The sequence below is a fragment of the Podarcis muralis genome, chromosome 5 (genome assembly GCF_964188315.1).
Source record: "Podarcis muralis chromosome 5, rPodMur119.hap1.1, whole genome shotgun sequence".
NCBI classification, from domain to species: Eukaryota; Metazoa; Chordata; class Lepidosauria; order Squamata; family Lacertidae; genus Podarcis; species Podarcis muralis.
In genome coordinates, this window is record NC_135659.1 from 51455887 (window position 1) to 51483553 (window position 27667).

General features: G+C 41.9%; 1 protein-coding gene across 3 annotated transcripts in view; it reads left to right on the forward strand.

The window, feature by feature from the left end:
* Positions 1–27667, forward strand: part of ERI3 (ERI1 exoribonuclease family member 3) — a 200421-nt gene that overhangs the window by 49047 nt on the left and 123707 nt on the right. For all 3 annotated transcript variants that reach the window (XM_077928796.1, XM_077928797.1, XM_028733724.2), the window contains 3 exons: positions 341–400; positions 2645–2736; positions 26537–26609. In XM_077928796.1, the coding sequence (XP_077784922.1) occupies positions 341–400; positions 2645–2736; positions 26537–26609 (225 nt within the window). The remainder of the gene's footprint in view (positions 1–340; positions 401–2644; positions 2737–26536; positions 26610–27667) is intronic.

Sequence of the window (27667 nt, forward strand, 5' to 3'; positions counted from 1 at the left end):
GAAGATACAGGCCTCAAATAAATCTCAGCTGAGAGAAAATGCTGTTCTAACCAAAGACCGTTCCTGTTATAACTGGGATAACTGTTGTGTTTGGGTCTCCAATATGCTATTTCCCTTTAAAATCTCAAACTTAGCTGAGTGTGAAGCTTAGAACAGTATTCTCCCTTGCTTTGGGCAGATCTCTCATCTGGATTTCTATGAGTGCCAGTGCTTTGGTACCATCTATATGCAGCACAGCAGTATTTTGCAGTATCAGTGAGAAGAGCAGGAAAAAAATCCATTCTTTTTAGTGTTATCACTGATTTCTTTGTTTTTGTTTTCTCCATTTCCTTTGTTTCAGCTGACTGGAATTATTCAAGCCATGGTGGATGGACAGCCCAGTCTCCAGCAAGTGCTTGAGGTAAGCCTAATAACCTTTAGTTCCTGACCTCTGACACCTCCTTTCCCTTCCCCCTTCCTCTTCCTGTGTATTGAACCACGTAATTTGACTATGATTACAGCTTCATTAGAATAACATTTGCTGTCACATCAGTGACATGCTGTTGAGAATATTGAACCATTGATCTGTCATTTCCAGCTGTTCTTGTCAAAGGTACTGACAGCATGTCCAGACTCCTGCCAGAAGTCATGAGGGGAGGTGTGTGTTGGGGGGACTCTCTTACAGGAGATGGTCTTCAGGGGTCAGCAATGTTGCATTAAGACAACTGCATGAAAGATGATAAATTAATGGACATATCTACTTAAATGCTCAGTAATAAACAGAAAGAATAGGGCCCATGAAATCTTGTCTGTGAGGGTCCTGAATGCAGGAGATAATCTTAATAGTGCCATCTGCTTAATGTTGAATTCCTGCCGCATTTAAGGCTTAATTAGCTGAAAGTACTTTTACAATCAATAGCTTTTGTTGTTTGGCATCTATGGATGGAGTCCTCCAGGAGGGAGAGCCTATTCTGACTGCAGCTCGATGTGTTGCTCCCATCAGGATTTGTGCCTAATGGTTCTTAATCAAAACAATTGTAACCACAGCTAGTGTAAGGAAATCTGATTAGAGGTTAAAGTTGTGCTCTCTTGCTTCAGGGCTAGCTTGAAATTGCCTGAGTGAGGCGAAAGGGGACAGCTATGAATCCCTGGATGCTATTCAGTTGTGAGTCTTCCTCCTGACTGCATTAGAAGCAGCCTCAGCTGGCCCGGATTAGAAGACTTTTCTTCTGCTCTTTGCTCAAACACTTCCCCTGACAGGTGGAATGAACCTTCATAGTTTACTACTCTTTGGGTCTCCTTTCTGTGGTTAGGGCCACCAGCGAGACCCTGAAGGCCCATTCAATATAAGACAAGTGAAGAAATTTGCATAGGGTGCTCAGGATGAAACAATTATATTTTACAATTCCATCCAGAAGGGTGGAGCTACTGAGTAACGTTGGCACTTGAAGAATTGCAGCTCCAGCAAAGGGTTGATACGCCCTGCTGAGAACATGAGAATCTATCCTATATTTAGTCAGACCGCTGGACAATCTAGATCACTATTGCCTAAAATGACTGGCAGTGGCTCTACAGGGTTTCAGACAGGAGTCTTTGCTACCTGTGTCTGGAGGTGTCAATAATGTGCCTGGGGTCTTTTTTTTTTTTTTTTGGTATTCATTCATTTAATGAAATTTGTACACCACTCAAGCAAAATACCTCCAAGTTATTAACAAGAGACAAACATTAAAAACAAGCTACATTACAAAATGTAAACTAAAATCAGTAATTTTAAAACAATTATGCATACTAAAATCACCTGTTAAAATTGCATGTTAAAATTAAATTTGTCTGAGCATAATGAAACACAGGTTTTTTTAAGCAGACACAGAAAACAATATAGTGAAAGTACCTGCTATTTTATTGCCCTGCATGGTTCCTTGTGTCTTTCCAGTGCTCCTACTATATAGCCTGTTCCCATGTTGTCGGCCCCTTTTGATCCCTGTGCCCTATCTGCTGTCCTTGTTTCATATTCTTGTACCACTTTTCTGCTTCTGGAAAGAGGAAAATGTGTCCTTACACCTGTCTATTACAGAGAATAAGTTGATATTTGTTAGAATAATAAAACAGTGGAATAATTGTGTTTACAAGGTTATTTATTTGCAAGGCTTTCTCACTCCCTACTGATTTGGATAGGAACCCTTATTTTTGTACTCCGCTATTCCACATTTGATTGCTTGATGGGTCTCCTTGGTTAAAGTCCAGCTTGTTCAGATCCGAACATGATTCTGTAAGCAATTGCTTAGGTATGTTGAAAAAGGACCTTTTGTAACTCTTGATTTAACAAGCTATCTGTTTTATGGCGTGGGGAAGGCTATTCAAGACACACAGGAAATGGCCAAGTAATATTAAAATGTCCATTCTGTAACGGCCATTCTGTAAGCAGAAGTGTTGTGATTCCTGATAAGATCACCCCTTCTCTGGCTGCTTGATGTCTCCTATCAGAAATCTTCAAAGGTCCAAGCATACTTTCATAGAGATGAGGAGGGGAACAGAATGAGATGGGAGGGGGGACAGCCGTGTCGGATAAGATCACAATTTTCTTCTCTTGTGATTGTGAGGCTTATCAGCATTTAACTGTTGTGTCTCTTTTCCATGTCTCAGAAAGCTCATCTGTTTCTTTCAGAGGGTCGATGAGTGGATGGCAAAGGAAGGCCTCTTGGATCCCAGCGTCAAGTCGATTTTTGTAACCTGTGGAGACTGGGACTTGAAAGTAATGTGAGTATGGGATGGAGGATTATGCATTCATGCTATGAGCACTCTTGCCGCTTCTCAATATTTCCTCCTGCGCTAGGATTTTCATGTGTCTTCCTTATTTTGAAGAAGGGAAGTGTGTGCTACCATTTCTCCTGTATTTTAACTTTCTAGGTAGCACACCCCTTTTGGAAGTAAAATATCTTCAAATGGTGTGGTACTGATACATGTCTAGTGATGGTCATATCATGCCTGTCACCCTCTCCCTCTGCCTCTGTGCCAGCACTTAGCCATCTCGGAGGGGACATTATGGAGCATGCCACATTTGGGAGTAAAGGTGGCACCCATCATTTCCTTGGTCAGATACACAGGATGCTGAGGTCCCACGTATCCCTAGAAGTTGCATGCTTTGATGCATTCCTGCATCTCAGCATTTTCCCCCTGTCTAAATAGTCCATATTGTAAACAGACGGAGTGCAGGATAATGGCAGGTGCATTTTTTCTTGAACTTGAACCACATTACTGTCTGTTTGAAGATCCTTTCTTTCAGAAATGATGACTAACTTGAAGAGCAAGGAACATTGTATTTCTTGCTTGAGAAAAGATGAATGTATAGGGTTCATTTTTATCCCCACCAATAAGACTGTCAGTAGGTTTAAAAGGGGATGGTCTTTCTCTACTTTCATACTGAAAGATATCAGCTTCTGTACATCAAAATTAAATTAAAACAATAGTTGTGATGTTGACATATATTTTAATCTGCATTGTTTGGGGCCTTATTAGCCAAGAGCTCTCTTTTCCTAGACACCTTCTATAGAAAATCAGCTACAGCAGTTCATTTCAGTCAACAGCAATACAACTTAATAGTGGAGGAACTGATACAGCTCCATGTCTTTGTAACTCCCTGACTTGGTCTGCCACAATTTTGTATTATTGAACTACACAAGGTGCCTGGCATTATACTGATGTAAAGGGGTTAAGAACATAATAAGAGCCTTGCAGGATCAGACCAAAAGCCAATCTAGCTGAGCTTCCTGTTTTCTACAATAGTCAAGCAGAAACTCATGGACATGAAAGCAAGGGTCCTCCCCCTGCTCCTGTTCCTCAGCAACTTGTGTTCTGTATTCTGCCTCTGATCCTGTAGGCATTATATAGCCATCAAGACTTAGAGTCCTTGATAGCTTTGTCCTCCATGAATTTGACTAACCTCCTTTTAAAACCATCCATGTGGCATGTGAAAGTGTACTTCCTTTGTGGTCCTCTCATTCACACCCAGTGTGAAGAAGGATTTGAGGCTTAGTGGCCAGCAGGAGACACCACAACCATTTTGAATCTGTTCAACTACAGTGTGTTATTATGTTCCTTAATTGAGTGCATGTACATAAAAGCCACTTATCCCTGTTTATCAGTAATATCTGGACAGACAGAAAGCACTGGGGCTCATGTGACCCGATCTTTGCCTCTCTAGCAGAGTGATGCCGGTTATATTACAAGAAAAAGGTTGTGCACTTGACATATACAGTGCTAACCTGACATCCACAACTTGTTAGCTGTGCTGCTTGGCTTTCAGTCACACGTGAATTTCTACAAGTCATAAGAGGGCATGCTGCCGGAGAGCATCCATGCTTATTCCATTCAGCATTGAGAAGGATTCTTGAGCACTTACTTGCTTGGACTGATTACTAGTGCTAACTTGAAAAATTGGGGCTGAACTGACAACAAAAGACCCAATGTGGAAAGAAATGGTGTTGCTCTTTTTTAGACAAAATAATTACTTTTTTGTATTTGTGTTAGCAGAACAGTCTGTATCTGAGCCCTCTTTGAAGCCCTCTCTAGAGCCACCATAGATTGACCTTGTTGCAGAGATTTAGCAGGGCTTAAAAAGGTAAAGGTACCCCTGCCCATACGGGCCAGTCTTGACAGACTCTAGGGTTGTGCGCCCATCTCACTCTATAGGCCGGGGGCCAGCGCTGTCCGCAGACACTTCCGGGTCACGTGGCCAGCATGACAAGCTGCATCTGGCGAGCCAGCGCAGCACACGGAACGCCGTTTACCTTCCCGCTAGTAAGCGGTCCCTATTTATCTACTTGCACCCAGGGGTGCTTTCGAACTGCTAGGTTGGCAGGCACTGGGACCGAACGACGGGAGCGCACCCCGTCGCGGGGATTCGAACCGCCAACCTTTCGATCGGCAAGTCCTAGGCGCTGAGGCTTTAACCCACAGCGCCACCCGCGTCCTTTTAGCAGGGCTTAATTTCCTTTAAAGCATCAGTATGAGAAAATTCAGAATTTCATTGGCCTAAATATACATTCTTTATCCCTACAACTTTCTCTGCATCTTGTTTTGGTGTTAGAGCATCTGGCCCTAAATCTGTAACACAGAGTTACCTTTGTGGGCAAGTCAAGCTTTCCCTGACCTGATGCCATCCAGATGTTTTGGATTGCAATTTCCACCAATCCCAGCCACCTGTGCTGGTTGGGGCTGAGGGGAGTTGTAGTCCAAAATGTCTGAAGGTCACTTGATTGGTGAAGGTGAGTTTCTCATATGTGATGTATCAGTGTCCCTACAGATGGCCAAGTGATCTATATAGCCTGTGTCTTTGGGATTAGGTGAGGAATTGTCATTGTATCAGTGCTAGATTCTGGTACTGCATAAGGACATTTTTGTGTTTAATTCTTTTGCCTTTGTGTGCCTCCAGAATCATTGCCACCTTTCACCATCACTTCAGTCTGTATTGCAAAAATCTCAGATTGTTGTCGTGCATGCCTCCAAGCTTCCAGAATAAAATAAACATATGTACCTCAACTTGTTTACCTGCATCATTTGGAGTTGTTTACCTGGAGCATTTGGAGTTACATATTCTGGTTGTCAACTTTTTACACTCCCTGGTAGTGAATCTTCTTTTGTTGAATCCTGTCCACATTTTTATTTAGTTATTTAACCAAATTCATATATCACATGATCGGAAATGCTTCCAAAAAGGTTGGAAGGTGCTGCTCAGCTGGAGCAGCTTGTCTAGTTTTTGTTGTCACATTTTAAGGGGGATACAAACAAACTGGAGAGGATTTGAATGAGCATCAAAGATGGTAAAGAGCTTGAAATGCATAAAAACCATAAAAGCTGAGTGAACTAGCTTTGCTGAGATTTATCAGGTCCATTTGCGCTTGTTTGCAAATAGAATGTGGAAGAGGCTGGCATAGAGAAGAAAGACCAGGATCATTAAATACAGAAAAAGAAGCAATAGTTCAAGTGTGTGCAGGCCTATTTTAAGTTGGACACTTGGTTGGCAGGAGTGAGGGACTTCATTCTAAAACAGCTAAGCAATAGAGCTAGCTAGTTGAGGTGTATAATTCTATTATGGAAGCCTTACAAAATATATCTAGGACAAACATATCATACACTTCTATGATTCTGTGAGGGAAAATAACATAATGAGGATTTTCCTTCCTGCAATGTGAATTTGAGGCCTCATGGCCAGCAGGAGACACCACAGATCCTTTTTGAGTTTGTTAACGTCATTCTTTGCGTATCTTCTACACACATTTTCATTCATGTGGGAGAGAACATTCCATTGTAGCCTCAGAAGATGTTGTAAATGGCTCATCTCCCCCACCATGCATTTTACACAACAGTTTCAGAGGCTAATGCTTGGATGTTTCTGGTGCCAAGTGGGAAACCTGTGGTTTTGTGATTCCGGCTTCATGGAAGTAAGGGCTTCAGCAGCTACCTGTTAATGAACAGCCCGTCACTTTGTCCCAGTGGAGATGGGCTGCGGAAGCCTTAGTGCCATCACATCTGATTAGCAGCATGTTGGTGAACATGGCTTGAGCTTGAGTGAGAGAGCGCTTGCTGCCAGCCCTGACTCGTCTCATTTCCCCATTTACTTTTATCCATCACTATGAATGCTGAGGCTCCCTCCTGAACTAATTAAGTTTGCATGTGTTTAGACACATTGCCAAATAAGATTTAGCAAAGCAGAACTGAGCTACATCTCTTTTCAAATGGGATTGGTGAAGAGCTGATATGCTGCCTCAAGGACCAAAAGAGGCACAGTAGCTTGGATGTGCAGCATACCTCAGATGTATTCCTCAGCAAAGTTCAATTATATTCTAAGAGTGCACTGGAGGGAAGCTAACTAATATGTCATTATTGTGCAAAGGATAAACAGCTGTTTTGCTTGTGATAGATGAGTGTGTGAGTTTTCAGGAATCATACTGGTTCAGATCCAGATTTTTTAAAAGTCAAAGGCCAGACTAGCATCAAATAAGTTGCAAAAATATGTGGCAGGTTAACAGGTATTAATCTTTTTATTCCAGATAATAACAGGAAAATTAAACGATATATTTCTGAAAATATATCTTCTGCACTTGAGGGAGCTCTCTATCTTGTGTTTCTCCTTAATGGGTACAAGGAGCAATCATGTGGTTTTTTTACAGTTCCAATTCATTGTTGGAATAAGAATCAGTGGCTCTTTCTCAGTACTTTCCATCCTCTTTCTTTCAGTGTTTCAGAAAAAAATTCTAAGGTTTTATCACTTGTTGTTGCAGTAGGGGTGCTAACCTATGACCCTTCATATATTGCTGTAGTATAGTTCCTAAAGGCCCTAGCAAGCATGGCTGATAGGAAGAATGTGAGTTGTAGTTCAGCAGCATCTGAGGGGCCACATCCTGCACCTCCCCTGTTGGGGCACATGAAGATGGACTTGAAGAAAATCTGAAGTGTTAGGTAGGTATGTGTAGGGGTGGGGGGGAAAGAGTTCTTCAGTATCTTTGTTCTAAGCTTTGAAAGGCCCTAAAAGTAAATACCAGTACTTTTTTTAACTCCTCCTGGAAATAGAACCAGTGAAGGCATTGAAGTACTGGCTTGATGTGCTCATACCAACTGGTCCCAGTTAGCAGTCTCATGGTCATATTCTGAATTAACTGGAGTTTCCAAACCATTTTCAAATGCATCCCCCATACCCAGTGCATTGCAGTAGTCCACACAGGAAGTTACCAGGTAATGGATAACTGAAGCAAGGCTATTTAAGTTAGTTCTTGGTATGAGCTTTCGTGTGCATGCACACTTCTTCGTATCTGAAGAAGTGTGCATGCACACGAAAGCTCATACCAAGAACTAACTTAGTTGGTCTTTAAGGTGCTACTGGAAGGAATTTTTTTTGTTTTGACTATGGCAGACCAACACGGCTACCTATCTGTAACTGAAGCAAGGCTGTTTCTGTTCCAGTAGATTCGTAGCTGGCATACTGTCACATTATTTTGTTTAGCTTCAGGGTTCCAGGGTTCTTCATTAGATGTTGACAGCAGCTAGGCATAAGTGAATATCCAGTAGTGATGAGCTTAGGTCAGAATAGTATCATGGACCTGTTTGTAATACGTGGTGAGTTGTTGCCCAGAAGGCTCATTGTAACCCTGGGGTCAGAAACCAGGTGCTGATTCTGTACCCAACATGTGCATGGGTGGATTTCCTGATTCCCAGCCCCCACTGATCAGCAGGAATCGGGTTGGCAAAAGGAAGACAGCTGTTCTCCTCCTGCTTACTAGCCTCCTTTCCTTGTTAAGATGCAATTTCTTTAACGAGGAAAAAGCCCCTGAGTGGGAACATCACCTTTCTGAAGGGTTGTCCTGACAAAGGCATTTCACATCAACGTAGTCTCATGTCAGGTTTGGCAAATACCGTCACTCATTCTAAAAACCTCCCCCCACTAAGGAAAAGAAAAGTCCATGCACCTGAGAGGAAATGAATTCTCCTCCACAGCTTGAATACATCATGACAGCAGTGGATCTAATGAGAGAGGGCCATTCATTCTGGGTGTTAGAGTTTCCTCCATCGATACAGAAATGCTATTAATTAAAAAGAAACTACCTGAATCTCGAGATAAGAGGCACCAGGCCTGCCAGGCTGAAATGTGTGAGTGGAGATTCAGCCTTGTTAAGCTTATGGGACCTTAGGCCTGAGAACAAGTGCTGTGGGAAGCGGATTCCAAGGAGCTACTTGAGAATGTGAAACTGCAAGGCAAAGCTTGGACTTGGGGTAAGCAGCTCATTCTTGGAAACCAGTGTAGCGTGGGATTTATAGCAAACTGTGATGTGTGTTGTTTGTTATGAGCAGTGAATGGTGTATTTTTTGTTACAAACCACTGGGTCTTGCTTCCTTGGAGGGGCCAGATGAGGGAACTACCTCAGGCTTATTCACACCAGACTTCCCTCTGAGTAAGCCTCCCTGTTCTGCCCTGTATCTCTGTGGAAAATCTCCCCATTCCAACAGTATGGTGGGATGGCATTGTATTCTTTTTCTCTCTGCTCAAAGCAAACCAGCACCTGGTGAGTCATTCTTTCCTGTCTGCTATATCATTATATTGATGCATTGTGCTATATCCTGGATAATTCAGCCTGTCTAGCTTCATCATTACCATCCAGGAGAACCAGAAGTAGAGCATAGATATTTCAACCTTGTCTGATTTTCTGGAAGCTGATATAGAGGCTTGATCTCCACCCTGTTCATTCTGCTCTTATTCACAACCTGCATATAATATAAAAATAGTAGGCATCCCTGAGAAGGTCCTCCACACATACAAGGAACAGGCTGTCATACTGCACCCCATTTATATCATGAAGGAACTTCACTTTTGTGCTGACTTGGAGTAGCACCCAAGATAACTTAGTATAATAGTTGCCAAGCTGGGTCAGACTAGAGATCCATCTTCTGTCTGACAGAAGATGTCATTATTGCCACTGGCTTGACTGACTTCAAAGGGGGATTTGGCAAATGTGTCTGTAATGCCTATTAGCCATGATAGTTCAATGGAACCTACTTGTTACTGTGGGCAGCAGCAGAGGAAGGCTGTTGCCTTCACGCTCTGCTTCTAGTGGGCTTTCCCAAAGCATCTCAATGACCACTATGGGAAAGAGTATGATGGATGGATGGGATGGATGAACCATTAGTTTGATCCAAACAGACTATTAAGTACTGTTTGGGGCTGAGGTTGAGAAGCAGAACAAGTCCCACCTGCAAAAGCTAAATTTCTAAGACAGGAAAATGCTTATCTGATGATTTCCATGGCAGGAAAGACTTGACTAATTCATTTCTCTCCAGGAAACTACTTGCACAGAAGTTTTCATTTTGATAAGTAAGTGGTTAAAAAGCAAATGCTTGCTTTCTAATATGGTGATAAAACATACTAGAAACATTTATAGCTCTTGGTGCATTTCTTGGGATGCACATTAGTGAATCCTTAGCAGTGAATTATACCATTGCTTAATTTGATTTTACTGTTTTTAATTTTCCCTTGTCCAAGTTTTACAAGAAGAGTTGGCGATGCCACGTTCAGAATATATCAAGAACAATGGAAAGGGCAGAAGCTCTCTATTATAAGCTCAGAGAATAAACCACTTGACTTTCATAGATCCAAGGTCTTAAGTTACCAACCATGTTCTAGGTTTAAGTTAACTGAAGTCCGGTATTATGGCGGCACCCAGTAAGATCCACCTGCTTGCTGAAATCCATGTGTGCAGCTGGAATTCTGCTTTCTTTCCTTCACCTTCCAGTCTCCACCTGTGACTCCAAAATCTGTTCTGGAGATTTTGGAGGTGTGCAATATGCTACAGATTGGAGGAGAAGGAGGTATCATGTTGCATTTGCTCATGCTACACTGGACCTCACTGTTAATACTGTCGACTCATGCACAGTTCTAATATCTTCTAGTGTGAAATACTGCTTCCCGAGATGCTAATACTGGTGGATGTGTGACTTTTTAGGAATAGTGTTATTGTGCTTGTTGCCCTGTATTCGTTGAGTGAAGGATTTTGCTCCCGAATCAAGAAATCTACATCTTAAAAAGAACAACACAAACCTAACCAGTCTCACAAATAAGTTGCTTTGAATAATGCCAAGCATTTAAAATTTCTGCCTGGAGAATTTGTCAGATCTCACAACTGATTACATCACAGGTGTAGCAATGGCGAATTAAGGGCAGGATTGTGTGTATTCTGCAGTCAAGCCATGCAAATGCAGAATTCACAATCCTTTAAGAATCCTAGCAGATAGACCACTTTTCACATGCTATTAAGCCAAATATTCTCTCTTTTTAAAAGTTAAGATATGCATGAGCAGTACGCAACTGCTGCAGGCAGTCCCTTTTCTGCCCTTTAGCTCCTCCCTTCACGCAAACAACAGAACAAGATTCCTCACTTAATCATAGCTCCCCAATATGTGTGAATCTGGAAAGTATGGTTAGTGGCTTCAAAACAAGCCAGGATATTAAGCCATAGTTCAAAGTTGCTTGTCTTGAAATCATTAAACATTGTTTCAGTTGGGAATGGGAATGGGAAATCATGGTTAAGTGCTGATCCTTGGCTTGTTTTTCCGAGTACATATAATACCTATGCTGCTACATCACATGCTTCACCATAAAAATTGCTGTCAGCATAATATGTTCTGGAATAAACAAGTAGAAGACCTATGTGTGTACTGTGTATGTACTGAATTCTGCTTCATCTGGCTATTGCTTTTATTTATTTAAAAAATTTATACCCTACTTTTTGGGAGAATTTTTCTTCACAAAGTGGCTCACAACCAATTACCAACATGCAACATTGCAGAATTAAATCTTTATAAAATTTAGGCCATAACTTCCCCATTAGAGTTAAAACCGACAGAACATTAGTGGTAGCCAACACAGTAGTTCCATTAGTGCAAGGATGTTTGTTTGCACAGCGTAAATTTCCCTCCCTCCTCTCCCCATGCATCTGTTAAATCTGTTCTGGATTTTTTTGCGGTTGCTGTTCCTTGGGGGACACAGTTCCATCTAGGACTACTTGTGCATCTGAATCTGGAGACTGTGACTTTCCAATCCACAGCACCTCCTCTTGTCTAGGTGGAGGGCTTCCATAACCTCCCGTGGGTAGACGGGTAGAAATGAATGCCATTTTGTTTTGGTGATACTTCAACTCAAACCCCTAGATGACTTTTCCCAGCAGATACATAAAGATATCAATGAGCATGGGAGGCCAAATTGAACCTTTTGCAGGCAGTGAGCTTCTTCTAAACCCCTGACTATTATTTTACCCCCAAATCTCTCACTCTTCAAGACAAAAGGAAACTTAAACTAGTTTTGTAATCCAAGCACCCGCTTTCTCAGTCCTGTATTTTCTAATTTTATGGCTCTGCATGCTTACCTTTTCTGATGCTTTCTTTTTCTTGCTTTGTTTGGGAATGGAGGGTTGTATGTCGAATCCTGCAAGTGTCTTCCTCCCCCCTCTCTCCCTCTCCCTGTGGTTTCTAGGAATTGGTTTTGGGTGAGATACTTGTAACTAAGCCGTTCACGTAGGGATTACCTTGCTATGGACGGCAAACTTCAGCTTGTCTAATCTTCTATACACAAAGGGTAAGAGCTTCATCCCTGTATCTGAAGGGGTTGGTGGTGTGTTAGCTGAAAGCATAATGAGCTTTGACACAGTGTAAGTTGAGAGAGCACAGTGGTATTGGTTTGGAAATTAAGACCATGGGAATGAAGCCAGACAACAGTATCACAAGGGATAGTAAAACGCTAAGAAAGGGGGCAAAACGTAATAGAAACTGATATCTAGGGTAGATTATTAGAGAGAGAGAGTGATTAGTTATTTAATAAAAAATATTTTTTTACTCATAATTGGGGTGGGTGGTGGCATTGTCCTATTTTCTTGTAGTTGAGACTGAGAAAAAGTATGCGGAGAATGGCAGTGGTTGTTGTACTGCAGGGTAACATAGCCATACAAAAGTCTGTAAAAGCTACTAGTCCATAAGCATTTATTTTATGTCATTGTGAGCATGCTTTTCTCTCTTAAAACTGTGATAAATGAAATACCAGCCCACTAACCCACACATACTGCATTAGTCATTTGTATCACACCAGCAGCAAGGGGAGGGAGTGAGGGTGAAGGGGTTTATTGTTTTGTTTTTGTTCTTATTTTTATTATGTGTTTTGTGTTTTTATCTTGTATTTTTGCTGGGAACTGCCCTGAGATCTTTGAATGAAGGGCAGTATACAAATTTAATAAATAAGTAAATAAACCCTTTAGATATTTGAAGATGGCTATCATATCTCATTTCAGTCTCCTCTTTCCCAGGCTAAGCATACCCAACTCCCTCAACCATCCCTCATAAGACCTGGTTTCCATACCCTTGATCATCTTGTCCAGCTTGTCAACATCCTTCTTAAATTGTGGTGCCCAGAACTAGACACAGTACTCCAGGTGTAGTCTGACCAAGGCAGAATAGAGTGGTACTATTACTTCCTTTAATCAGGACAATATTCTGTTGATGCATGTTCCACATGAGGTCTAAGAAAATCAAGAAATAGGAAAGTTAGCTGATTAGATATTTTAAATTGATTTTTCACCAGCTTTGTAATTGATTATTCATCAATTATATTTATATTTGCATATTGCCAAATATTCATATAGGTGTTTTTTCGAGGTTATTGACCAACTTCCTTGCTTGATGATATTTTAATAAGAATGGGGAGACACAATCAGTTAGCATAGTGTTCTGCTGGATGACTTTTTGAGCATAGGTTGGATTGTATACCTGCTGAAGCTTTCTGGACCATGATAGGGAAGAGAACTTACACTTTGGGTTTGCTGACACTGCATTCTGTCAAATGGACAGAGCTATTTCCTGAAAGATATACTGGGCTAAAGTGTAATAAAATACAACGTAAGGTGGTAGCTAGCATGCTATGTGATGCAGTGAATACTTGACAAGCTACAGAAAGGATGCCCTTAATTTGTATTTGGCATATGGGTCTTAAGTTGCCCAGATGTGATCTAGATAATTCTTTCAGTGCTTCGGGTTAGGTAGATAATCTTGGAGCTCCTTTTCCATTCTGTTAGCTCTAGAGATCTGGAGTTTTTTTTGTGTGATGCTGAAAACTCTAGGGCTCTGTTCTTTGGCTGGCTAGGTTGTAGCAAAATCGAGTTAAATGGCAGTTATCTGTTTAAGTTGTTAGTGAAAGGCAGAGGTCAGAGATGAAACCTGTTAAGATACAGGATGATCTGTTTTGGCTGTAGGCTCCGCTTTATGTGTTTGACCAGGGGTAGGCAACCTAAGGCCCGTGGGAATCAGCGTGTTTTTACATAAGTAGAATGTGTCCTTTTATTTGAAATGCATCTCTGGGTTATTTGTGGGGCATAGGAATTCATTCCCCCCAAAAAAATATAGTCTGGCCCACAACATGGTCTGAGGGACGGTGGACCAGCCCACGGCTGAAAAAGGTTTCTGACCCCTGTGTTTGACCAAGAACCTTCAATATTGTTAGAGGCAGTACTTTGAAGCTGAAAAAGCAGTATATACAGTGGTACCTCAGGATGTGAACGGGATCCGTTCCCGGAGCCCCGTTCGCACCCAGAAGTAAACGTAACTAGCGACGGCATGTCTGCGCATGTGCGCGAGCGGCGAAACCCGGAAGTATTGCGTTCCATTACTTCCGGGTTGCCACAGAGTGCAAGTCGAACGCGCTCAACATGAAGCATATTCAACCCAAGGTATGACTGTACTATCATATGGGAGGGACGGGGAACAAGCAAAATGGATTCTGGGCAAAGTTAAATAGCAAGGAGTACTGTATTAGGTATGGCTGAAGTTAAATTATTTATCCTTTCTGTGCTGCATCGATGCCAACATTATCAGGCTGTCTGAACAATGTTTCATGATTTCTGCCTTTTGAGGTGTGAATGTATCTGCATGTTCTTTAGCTATCGTTGTGCTAGGACTTTGGTGGCTTATGGAAACAGTGCAAACTTGGAACCAACATCCTCCTTCCATTAATTCTGCAGGTACAGATGAGGTCAAACCATCCTCTTGAATTGTGACATCATTTTGCAGCCCCATGAGTTGTTGCATCAGTTACATTTTATGGACCGTTTAAACGTTCTAAGTAGTGATTAGGGCCATTCAAAGGGGGGGGGGCAACATATCAATTTTTGGAGCATATGGTAAGTTTCGCAACTTGTCTTTATGTGACGCACACTCTCCAGGTTAAGCTTCTACAATTAGTTTTAATGTCCTCAGAATTCTTTGGCACTTTTCTTCTGTTGTCGTGATGTATGATGTGCAAGCTGTTACATTGAGCAGAAGGAAGATCATACCTATTGGATGCTGTGAACATTTAGGATTGTTCAAGGAGCCATGTTCACCCTTATTCTATGCAGCTGGAATCAAGGCAGCCTGAAGGGTCAGCTAGTGTGGCAGCTCACTTTCATTTGACTGTATTTGTATTGTGCAACATACCAGGTCTTAGAATTGCTGACATTTCTCATGGGACCAAGCAAGCAATGCAGATAGTGGGGGAAGGATGATTACCTTTGACTGACAAGTCAGTCTGAAGTATCACAGTCACAGGTGCGAGATGGATGGATGGAGCTGGCATATAGGAAGTTCTTGGGATGTCAGTGACACGAGGGCAAGGTAACGGGCACAAGCCATTAGGCTGTGACAGTGTGTGTGTGTCTCTCTGCAATTGTCCCTTAGCACTGGGAAATGCTAAACAGCTAAGGCGGCCAGACTGAAGAAATACAGCACATTGTCACTGTGTATAAATTAGCATATTTGCCGATACTGGGATACTGTAGATTTCGCAGTGGTTTTGCAGTGCTTGGGGGGAAAATGCAGCTTGAAAGGATATGGCTAAAGTCATCTGCACCCACATTTTGTATGTGTCTTTGCTTTAGATCTCTAGCACGTTAATAGCTTAAGGAAATCTAAAACTACCCCGAACCCGCTGGCTTTGTTGGCTTTGTTTCAGGGATAGTGCGGAGGAGGATAGTAATTAATTTCAGCCTCTGTGGCCAAAGTGCAAGATAGTGCTGGCTTGCTGCTTCTGAGGAACCATTGATTTTAGGCTATTGTAAGGGCTCTGGTTCGAAAGCTCTGTTGAGCAAAGAGTCTTTGGGTGCCTGACAATCCCACACCCCCCCCGCCACATTTTCTGAGTGTCTCTTGCAAGCAGCCTCAGGCTGCCTGTCTCTTTGTTAGCAGTGTGACAGCAATGTGACACCATGAAAATAATTACTAACAAATCATGGTGGTGACTACAAATAGCTCACCGTCTTCAGAGGGATGTCAAGGAGCATTAGAGCACGATCATAGGAGATGCATGAAGGCTGGGGCTCTTTCTCAGTTCCAGGATACTTGCAGACCTTGCCTTCTTACCACCAGTGTGGGAAATGTCTAAATGGTCAAATAGTTATCAGGCTTAGAGGTACACTAGGATCACTGAGCCACTTGGTGATTACTATATTACATGGAAGCAGGATGGTTTGTTGAGAGCCTCATGCTAGGTGAATTCCTGAAGGATTCTGTTTCTTCTCTCTCTCTAGTGCAGCCTTTCCCAACTGGTGCCCTCCATTTCCTTTTAGGCTATAACTCCCATCACCCGCTGCTAACATGGTCAGTGTTGAGGAATGAAGGGAGTTGTAATCCAAAACCTGGATTACAACCTGGGGCACCAGGTTGGGGAAGACTGTTCAGGTGACATTAATTTTGTTTTTAAGAAAGGCAAAACAGGGCTGGTATGTGTGTATATATATATTCCGAAAAGAGCTGTGGAGATGCTAGAGCTTTTTTTTTTTTTTTTTTGCAAAGAAAAGTTGTAGGAATATGCCATGTGTGGCCAAGGAAAGACTTGAGGGCGTGTGGGTGGCCATAGGTTCACATCTGTGTGTGTATAGATGCACAAACAAATCAAACACCACAAAATCACATTTTATTCTGTGTGTTAATCCTGGAGATGCAGATCAGGTCAGTTCACTCTGAAATTCAGAGCAAACCAGTTCATTTTGCATCCCTACCCATGGTAGATGAGGTTCAGTGGTGACGGAATGCAATTACAGTCGTATGGCAAGTTGACTCTTTATATCTTGCATGATCCATGTACTGCTGAAAGTTCTGTTTCCCCTTTCCTGGTGTCCTGTGCTTTGATGGATCTGATTGTGAGGCACTGACTCCGAGCAGATGATAAATGCATTATATAGAAGAACTGTTGCATATGGAACGCGGATGGGTATTGGAGATCCCTGCTTTTTTTAGGTCACTGCTGCAGTCAACACTTTTATCCACTTCCCTTCATTTACACAAATTATTATCTGGCCTTTTGCATGTGTACATAACGTTGCTAACATGTTGAGCTGCATGTAGAATGTGAGAATGAGGGGAAGGGTCAAAGGGAGAATTCGTTCAGGGAAGCTTAAAACATCCCCCCCCCCCATTCATGTAATATTTATGGAAGTGCTAGGAGTCAGATGCACTGACCTCTGGGGTCGTGCAGTTAAACAGCTCCTGCCCCCCTCCCTCCCTGCATTCTAATTGCTGCACTTGTCCTTTGGCTCTGGAGGTTTCTCACTGGCAGAACACATGCTAATGGTGACTGTTTCTGGGCGGGGTGTTTTGTCACAGCAAGAACACAGCTCGTCTCACATTGTCTGGGCCCAAATGCCAGAGGTTGCCTGCTGTGAGATTCCAGAACCCAGGAGAAATTTTAAGCTCTGCTGTCACCTGCTGCTTCGCTGGCATTGTGCAGCTTTCTGCTTGGCTCTGTTGCGTTTTTCTGTCATTCTCTTCTTTTAAGAGTGCCTGACTCTTCAGTGGAGAGGGTGCCCATGTTCCACTTGATTTTTCTGTTTTCTCCTATCAGCTTTTTCAAATTGAAGTTAATGTTCACTTTGGGAAGGCATGGGTGATGGGCTGGCAACGTTCTGGTTCTCCGGCATGCTTTGTTAGCTGGAGAGGGAGTTGACAACTTTGGTGGGAAGGAAGTGAGAGATGCTTCATGTATTGGGTTTAGTCAGGCCTTGACAAACAGTTTTTCTCAAAATGTGTTTGCAACCTAATCATCCATGCAGCTGCCTGTTTGTGTTTGACTTTTTTCTATCACTGTTTTTGATTAACTCTCGTTTGCTTTGGCATACCCCCCTGAAAATGGACACTGCAAGATAGAGCATCCTTTTTTAAATATCAGCAAGGAGGAGGGGAGTGGCCACAATTCATAGAACACATGTTTGCATGCGAGAGGACCCAAGTATAATCCCTTGGACACCTCTGATTAAAAGCACTCAGAAACCAGGTGATGGAAAAGATTTTTGTCTGAGATCATGAAGAGCCACTCCTAGTTATAGGAGACAATACTAAGCTAGATGAATCAAGTGTCAGACTCTTGCATAACTCAGTTTTGTATGTTTCAACTTAATGATGCTTATATGTTCAAGAGAGCATGAAACTCTTAATCTCATGGTTGTGGGTTTGAGCCCCACGCTGGGCAAGAAGATTTCTGCATTGTACAGGGTTGATTAGAATTAGTTCCTCATGGTCCCTTCCAACTGTACAAGTCTATGATTCTATGACTTTTCTGTCCATTATGTGACTGCTAACCTTGGTATCCTGATGTACCACTTGGTATACTGAAGATCTTATCTCACTTAAAAATAAAATAAAAAAGCAAATCTAGCTCTCACAGTTGTGAAGATAGGCTTGAAAACATGTAGGGACTGCTTAATGAACTCTCTTATACAGGAAATGACATCAAGCAGAATTTCTGATGGTCAGCTGACAAGACAGTAGTCCCCTGCATAACTGTTATCCATTCTCCATGATCAGCAGGAGCAGAGTTAAATGATCAAAATTAAGAAAATGCATCATGTAGAATGTCTGTCTTGCAGAATATTGCAGATTTTTGGTGCACAGATTGAGTTACCATGGCACAGAATTATTGAATCTTTTATGTGCAGCTTATGTATAATTCTGTTTAAGATCCAAGAGCTGGTGCAAGACTGTTGCTCCGTGATGGAGCGCATGCTTTGCATGCAAAAGGTCCCAGGTTCAACCCTCAGTATTTCCAGGACAGTTGTTCCCAGCCATCGTAGACAGTACTGAGCTAGATGAACCAATGGTCTGACTCTGTGTAAGGCAACTTCCTAGGTTCATAAGTTGGCGTTCTCCTGTATTACAGGAAAGATTTGTCTTATTTCATGTTATTTACACCCTGCTTTTCTGCATGAAAATTTATTCACAGTGGTGTACAAAATAAGCAATAAAAGTAAAACAACAAAATGAATTAAGATAAGTCAGTAAAAGCAGCCAATAAAAAGCTGTAGTAGAGACAAGATAAAACAATTTTTAAAACTGTAGTAAAATAAAAAGAAAAGCACACACATAGGAGGAAATCCCTGTTATCTATTTCCTAAGAACTTTAACTTTTTTTAAAAATGTAAAATTCAAGTCATCCTGCTTGTAAAGGAAAGCTTATTCCAAGACATACTAGACATTGCGACTAGGAGCCATTGGGAGCCTTATCTTCCACAAATTTGCTTGAACCCTTCCAAGCCTTCCAAGATGGTTACCATCTTGTGGTAGCAAATTCAGTTGCTTAACTATGCATTGTGTGAAGAAGTTCTTCCTTTTGCTTTTCCTGAATCCTGAAACTCTGATCCTCTGAAAATCTGAAAGTTTGCTGAATCCACTTTAGTGGAATAATTATAGAAACTGAGGTTCCCAAGTACAAAATGTTGTTCTCTGAAAAGAATTCAAAGTTCAGAGACTTTAAAAAAATAACATTCAGAGACTTACGTTGCAATCCTAACCCTGGCTATTGCCTGGTGAGGCTTTATAGGAGTGCTGAGGACACTGTTGCGTTTGCATCCCTGCAAAACATGCCGACTGGGATGGGTGGTAGAGGTGGAAGGGAGATTGCAAAGCTGTCATGTAATGGCAGTGGGGCTGGCCCCCAGGACATCTAACTGGAGGACTTTTTGCTGGCTGCCACCAGGGGGAACCCAAGGGCAGAAGCAGAAGCTCTGTACTGGTGGAGATCAGCAGGGCTAGATGAAGAGATGCCTTTGCTCAATCCACTCACACACGCTCACCCCATCTCACCCCAACCTGGCCAAAAGGAGTTTGAATTGCTGTTAATCCCATGTTGTACAAAGAACCTTTAATGTCTGTTCTGAATGGGAGCCGGGGTAGCCTATGTGGTGTTCCGAGCCAGTATGTCCAATGGTTAAAGTTGATGGGAATTATAGTCCAACAGTATCTGCTGCATACTGTGTTGGCTACCCCTGCTGCAGATAGTCCGTATCTCAGGCTACTTGTTTCCTTGACCTCTTATTTTTATTGTGCTTGTTGTTTTAACTAGAACTCCAGGCACATTTACAAAGTAGATGCAAAGACGATGCTTAAAATAGAGGAAAGCAGTCATTAGCAAATATGCTGTAAGTACAAGTTAAGAAGCAATATCCAGTTCATGTCAATAGGTCTTTGAATTAGGTATTTCTGTTTTGGTGTATATCACACTTTTGTGTGTGGAGTTTATACTGGAAATGGTTACCTTCCTAGATAGTGTTGTGGAGGGGGAGCTAGGCTTGTACATCAAAACTGCTCAGATCAGCACCTGTGGCCCTGAAACTTGGCTTCTGTCTGCTCCAGCTATGCTCCTTTCCTCCTCCTTTCTTACTATAATGTATCTATCTTGTTACTAACGGAGCATGGATGCATTTTTGCTGCTGGTCAGCCCTCATTAATATTTAGAGGTGACAGGTTGACATTTGCAGGCAAAACTTTCACTGACCTTCATGTTGTGCACTAAGGCTGTTGCCATTAATGGCTTTTCAGTTTGAGGGCTTACAAAGTGATGGGGGATGTGAGGAATGCTTGTAAAGTTAGAAGTGTGGCGCTCGTGAGCCGGGGAGTTGAGACTAGACGATTTATGCGTGAGGGAACCTGAGCAGACTGAGGTGGCGACTTTCTTGTTGCATTAGTGAATTTCTGGGCATCACCTGGATCTATGGCCACTTGAGGAATTCCAGGGCAAGAAGCTAAATAGGTCTTTGACTGTTTGCTCAGGTGACTTTTTCCGCTGTAGAACTTTGAGAGAAAGAGGCAACTCCAATCAACCCTTCAGAAGCAAAAATTCATCAGTTTCTATTGACAGTAGAAGAGCCTTTCCATTTTCTTTTTCTCATGTTTCTGCTTCATGCACACTGATGTGTGAGGCTGACATGCATCGTATAGTTTGGCTATGCTGTGACACATTTGAGGGCAGAAAAAGAGGAGATCTGTCTCATGTTGGTCTGAAAATTGAGTGCTGCATTAATCCCAGCACTTCCAAGCTAGAATATTTCATCCTGATGCTGTCACTTGCAAATGTGAACCACAGCCACCCCTCTGGCTGTTTGGATGCTACCAAGATGACTCAAAAAAGTAATTAAGTCTATTGTGGGGACACAGGAGCAAAAAGTAAGTGTTCTTTGTGGAAGGCATTTAGGTGACTTTGCAGAGCTTTGAAGCTCATTTACTGCAATTCAGAAGAGCACAAAACTGACTTTTTATCACATTTTCAGCAAGCTATTAAGTCCTGCACTAAGCTTGGAAATAATTGGAAATAGGTTGTGTAGTGGCAGTTGTAACATACAACCTAGAGTGGTGGTGATCTGCCACAGGCACATTTTAGATTTTCTCCATTTGTATGAGGGCTAGAAACCTGCTTTTAAAACAACTAACATCAGATTATCAAGACTCTGAATTCAGGGCCTAATTCTCAATTTGGCAACTGCTTAATGTATACAGCAATGGATACCATGTGTTCTGCTCTAGTGGTGTAGAGTCCAGGAAGGCTTGGATGTTTTAGGTACCTGCAATTTGTTCTCCCCCCTTGAGTCCACTGGGGGATCATCTGATGACACTCAGAATGGCACCCACTCTGAGAGGCCTTGAGAAGATCCTCTGTTGGTAGACCAGGAAAGGGATCTTCAGAGCTGGCAAAGGGGGGCACTTTTTGCTCTCTTTATTATTTGTTTGGTGATAGATCTGCTTTGTTCTCTGAGGAGTTGATGTCCTGCTCCAGGTCAGAGCTTGGCACAACATCATGCATTTACTAGTAAGCATTCCCTCTCCTCTGCAGTAGATTCATTCTTTTTTCTTTGTTTTCTTAAAAGCTGCATCTAATATTTCTATGTATCAGTTGGTTATACTAGGCAAAGTATCCCTTTCTCACTGGCTATTTTCCATTACCATCCAAAGACTTGTCCTGGGGTAAGACGATGCCACCTGTAAATTGAAGTGAAGAATTATTATTGCATTAAGGAATAGCAGCGCATTTGAGTAGGACATGCTTTTTGCATTGTTAGGCTTTCTGGGTTTCTATAGACATCTATAGGTCTGAATACATGAATGGCCATAGTTTTTGTTCTCTTACTTTATAGTGCATCTAAATGGTATAAGGCAGGGACAGCCAACTCCCAATAGACTGTGATCTAATTGGGGGTTCAGGTCAAAATTGTTTTTTTTTTTTTTTAGGAAAGAGAAAGCCCCATTTTTTAGGGGTTCAGGTCAAAAGGTCAAAGTTGTAGGGCTTTATTTAGGGGAGAGGAAAGCCCCTTTTCTTTGGGATGCAGGACAAGAATGTTGAGCTTTTTTTAGGGGAGCCAAAGTTGTTGAGCTTATTTGAGGGGAGCCAGTGATCTACCACAGACACCCAGTGATCTACCGGTAGATCATGATCTACCTGTTGGACGTGCCTGGTATAAGGGATGTATGACTTTCCTCTGAAGTGTGAGGAAGAGGTTGTGTCACTCTGCTTTCATGTTTACTTTCACATACTTTATAAGCAATATGGCAAATTTCCTGAAGCATCTTTACTGCAGCACATGCTTTAAATATATAAGTAAATAAAAATAGAACATGGTGTAAATTCATTCAGAAATTATCTTTAGGCCACAAAGCAGCAGACCTCAGTGTTGTCCCCTTCCTTCTACTACCTCCACAACCTCCTCTCCTTCCACCACCCATGCGGAAAGGCCTTTACTGAAGCAGTGGTGACAAAGCTTTCTGTATATTTTCAGAACATGACAGCATATGAGGTTCTATTAATGCCTCCTGACTGGGTCTATAAATATCAAGATTTAATGTTCCCCATATCTTTTCCAAAGGAGGAGACTCTTTAAAAAGCCAGCTCGGTATCAATGAATCCAGCATGTAGGAAATGGCCCTATTTTCTTGGGCTTCTGACTTTCTGAACCCAGAAGCAGATGGACATTAACCGCCTCTGATTAGTTGGGAGAGTTGTACATTAATTTTTTATACACTAGGACCACCTGAGTGACTGAATTCAATTACAGGCTCCCTCCTTTTCTCGTTGCCCCCCCTCCCCCCCTGTGTTATTAATGTGGCTCCTCCATAGCAGAAACCGAGGGACCTGTTGAAATGAGAAACCCTTATTTCTTAGCGTGACCCACTGGATAATTAGGGTTAAATTGATATGCTATCACATTGGTGACACATTTTATCTGCCTCTGTTTGTACAAGAGGATACAATGGTGGAGGAAGGACCAATTTGTGCCCTTCTCTCGCTAACCAGACTGAGATAAAAGGTGTCACTAGGACGATAACGTCCTCGCCTTGCGCTCCTTTATTGTTGCTCAATTTGCTAGTTTTTTCTAAATCCTGTTCTTTCATTCTTTCAATACCCTTGGCCATATTTTAGCTCCATGCCATTGCATAATGATGCCCTGCTAAATGTGTGTGCGCTATCTGCAACTCTGGCTGACAGCCCTGCCTGATAACCAAATTCCTGTCCATCCATCACTAGCTGCCTCTCCTCAACTTAAGGAAAGCGATAACCAAAGCATGGCTGTTTATCACCGCCAAGCTGGGCTCTTCTTTCCTGGTTGAAAGAAAGGAGAGTTGGCTTCAAAGGAAGAAAGAGGGCTGCATGATTTTGTCTCCATCTGCGGATCATTCTCCTCTGCAGCCCGTCAGACTGCCCTGTGTATTTTAGAAGCCTTCCCTCACATTATGCTGGGCTAGAATTTGACACAAATCTCTCTAGTTTTTAAATTTAATTTTCTCAGTTTTATGGCTCTGGGAGGAAAATTAAAATGTTCAGGAGTGAAATATAAGAATATTGAATAGGATGTTCAGTGGTCGGGGTGTGTGTTTCTCTTTCATGGCTAGCAAGATGTATAAAATTCAGATTCTTTAGACACATGCAGTATTTAGGTTGCAGCTTAACTTTTTTCCTACTGCAGAACATAATGTAGGAATTTGGAATACACAGTGGCAAATGAAGCCTGTCCGTTAAGCCATCCAGGCCTCAAGAGAGAAGCTCTTCTTACCAATGAAAGTCATGCTGGAGATCATGAAGAGCAGCTAGTCTATTTGTTTTTGGGTTGAATATATCTGTGTAATAATACAATATTACAAGCAGTTAAAACAAGAATGCTGCCTCTGGTCCTGCAGGTGGTATATACAGTAACTATCACGACAGGTTGTCACCAATAATAATAATAACCTTATTGAAGTAGCTTCTTTAAACTGTGAAGTTGTACTTACACAGGCAGTCTGGATTCACATGTGTGAGTTTAGAAGGCAATAGTTTGTTAGCTCATACTTTTTAGTATTTTTATTTGAGAAGGAAAAGTAACAAAATTGTGTGTACTTCAAGATAAGGATAACTTGGACCCTTACAAAACTTCTGTTCGGAAGCAGTTTGCCCCAGAACTCTTACGTTTATGTTGAAGTATAGCATGTGTGTATGGGAAGATGTTATTGAGGTCTAGATGCGGACAGTAGGTGAAAGTCTTGTTTCTAGATCCACTGAATTGTGCTCCCTTAGAGGCAACACTACGAACACCAGGGAACCAGCGCTGCACTGCCCTGCCCTGTCCAACCCCTTCTTTCTTTGTAGGAGTTTACAACAAAGTGCTGGGTACAAAGTGCGTGCCTAATTTGCATATCCAATTGCTTGGATTGCAGTAATTACCATGTGTAAATGGATCTATTAATCACTTATTTAATTAATTTTGGGTCTTTCCTGTGTTCGCCTAATTCATACCCCATCCAGCATTCAGGGCATCTCTAAAAATCTTTAGCAAAGCATTAATAAGCATTATGACCTGTTAACTACCCCATATCAATCAAATTGATTGGGAACAAATGAATCTACATTCCAAGATAATGGACACAATGCCTATTCTTTGCCCTTCCAGTAGCAGAAGGGGGGGGGGAGTTGAGGGGCTTAGGACATGCCTGCTGTCTGGGGAACACAATTTCTTACTATGGGAGAGATTGTAGAGCTATGATATAGTCCTTAGTTCCCTAGCTAATTTTGCCAATGTATTGATAACTCTCTTGCTGATAACTTTCTGATGACTGTTGTTACAGCAGAATAGAAATGTGAGGATGATTTGTGATCTCCTAGGTATGTCTTGGCTGTTTACCATATGTTCTGTGTGCCTAGTTCTGGTAATCTTGGCATCTTTGGGTCCAGCTGCAAGCACCGGCATAATTTATGGGTGCATAGTTTGGCAAAGACAATGCCTTGTTGTGCCATCCATCTATTACAACTTGAGTTCATAAGAACATTAAATATTTGTTAAAATATTTGTATACCGCTATTCATAAAAAAAGTCAAAGCCGGTTTATAACAGTCATACATATATATAGTAAAACCATGTAAACATTTAAAATTGGATACCATCAACTAATTATACAGAAACATAAGAAGAACTCTAATAGACCAGATCAAAGGCCCATCTGGTCAAGCATTCTATTCTCACAGTGGCCAGCCAGGCGCCTATGTGAAGCCCCCAAGTGCTCTCCTTACATGGGATTTCCCAGCAACTGGCATTCAGAAACATAAGCCACCTACAGTGGATGTAGAACATAGCCATTACGACTAGTAGCCTTTGTTAGCCTTATCCTCTGTGATTTTATCTACTCTTTTAAAGGTGTACAAGTTAGTGGTCATCACTACATCTTATGGGAGCAAATTCCATAGTTTAACTATGTGTGTAGATATACTTCCTTTTGTCTGTTGTTCACAGTATGGCTGGGAGTTCTAGTACTATAAGAGAAGGACAAATGCCTCTTACTGTCCACTTTCTTCACACTATGCATAATTTTAAACACCTCTATCATGTTCCCGCTCTCTCGCCTTATCTGTAAGCTTAAAAAAATCCCAAATGTTGCCTCCTTTTGTTTTAGGGGAATTGCTCTAGTCCCTTGATCATCTTGAAGACTAACTATGGTTTACTTTCTGACAAAAACTGTGATGTGAAGCTATGGTTTGTTGTTGGCTTATGAATCATGGCTTCTTTTAACTATGGGTTCGGGCAGAATGCCAAACCAAAAGCTTTACCATGGCTTGTTTGTCCACCTCAGACATTTCCGAATTAGAGAGCCATGAAGCAAGAATGGCTGGAAAAACATACCAAGCTTGGGGGGAGCAAACTATGGGTTGTTTGTTTATTTGTGAAACAATTTATGGTTTGTTTAAAGCAAACCATGGCTTAGTGTTACATGCGAATACAGCCACAATTGACTGTTGTTGAGTGCATGAGCATAGGTGGGGACAACCAAAGAAAGGCATGTGCCTAAAGTCATATGCCCACGGGCTCACCAGAACATACTGAGCTACTTTGCTAATCTTCTTATGGAACTAACCACTAGTTGAAGATGATTAGTTTTATCTAACCAGGCCTACACACCTTTTAAAAATGATTGCTATGTTCATGGGTTGCATGTGAAATTTGGGCGACATATTGCCAACTTCTAAGTCCTCAATGAAAATGTCTAGCATCTTGGATGTATAATGCCTGTTGTCTAGCCATCCCAAGCTTGGGTTTGCGTTGGGCTCCTGTGTTTGAGTGGCCTCTGTCAAATGTGTGGGACCATTCTGAAATGCAGGCTAGAGCATTTTATTCTATCCTCTTTCTCAAAACCAGAAGTGTTTAATAAAGTTTATTTTGTGATGTCAGGCTCCTCCAAAGGAATCTAACATGTTCTCTCTCCTCTGTTACAGGTTACCTGGACAATGCCAATACTTAGGGCTTCCAGTTGCTGATTACTTCAAACAGTGGATTAATCTCAAAAAGGTACTTTCATTGCAAATCTCCCTTTCCCCACCACCCCTTGGCTGCCTCTTCATTTCCCCTTCTCCCTTCCTTGGCTCCTTCAAGGAGGTATTTAATAAGCACGGCTGTTTTGCATTGAAATGAGGAGTTATTTTCTCAGAGGCCGGGTGAAGCGAAGTTCCTATTGTATCTCCCCTAATAGAGTCTTACTGTACTTGATGGAATATGGTCTGCAGCTGAGGAGAATCCCATTGTGGCCACCCTAACATAGCACCTCTATGCATAATAACTCAGCATCTCTCTGGGAAAGGCTGGGTCAGCTGGAGCATATCCAAGTCTGCTCCACCCCCACCCGGGCTTCTAAGTCTCTCTCCCTCTCACCTCCCCCTGCCCGTCAGTGAATATTAGCCAGCTGTTTCTCAGTGCTAAAGGTCTGGAAAGTGCACAGAAAAATAACCTGCTTAAGACTTTCTGCTGCGTACAAACCTTTAAAACAATAACTCCCCTGCTCCAAATTATGTGACCCAAACTGCTTAGCAGTATGACCACCAGAGCTTTAAGCACAGATACCTCTCTCGTTCGTTCAAACCTAATGGATTAACTACTCAGGCATTTTGTATTTCTCTAGAGACCCCCCTCCCCCGGCATACAAGAGAATTGCATACATGGAAAAGGCCGTCCCCCCCAACCCCCGTGTTGATAAGGAGACAGTTAGGTAGTGGATACAGGCAATTGGTGCAAAAAAGTCAAACCCAGTGTTGTGCAAGGAAATGTTACAATGCTTTAAACAGTTCCTGTATTCTGTTAATGAATGGCATGAGTGGTGCCACTGAATTCAACAGCTTTGTATTTTCAAACCATATGTAGGAGCTTGCTTTATGAAATGCTCGCGTAATTTGGCTCTTCCTATTTTGTTTTGCCTATTTTGAAAAAAATAAATAAAGTGAAAGCAAGAGTGGCATTCTGAATGGTAATAGTTTTTTAAAAAATAAAAATAAAAAAGCATTTTCTGTTCTGTCAAATCAGGGTAGGGCCTGAATGTAACAAGGGGGAGGCTGGCAGCGTGTTCCTCACTGAGC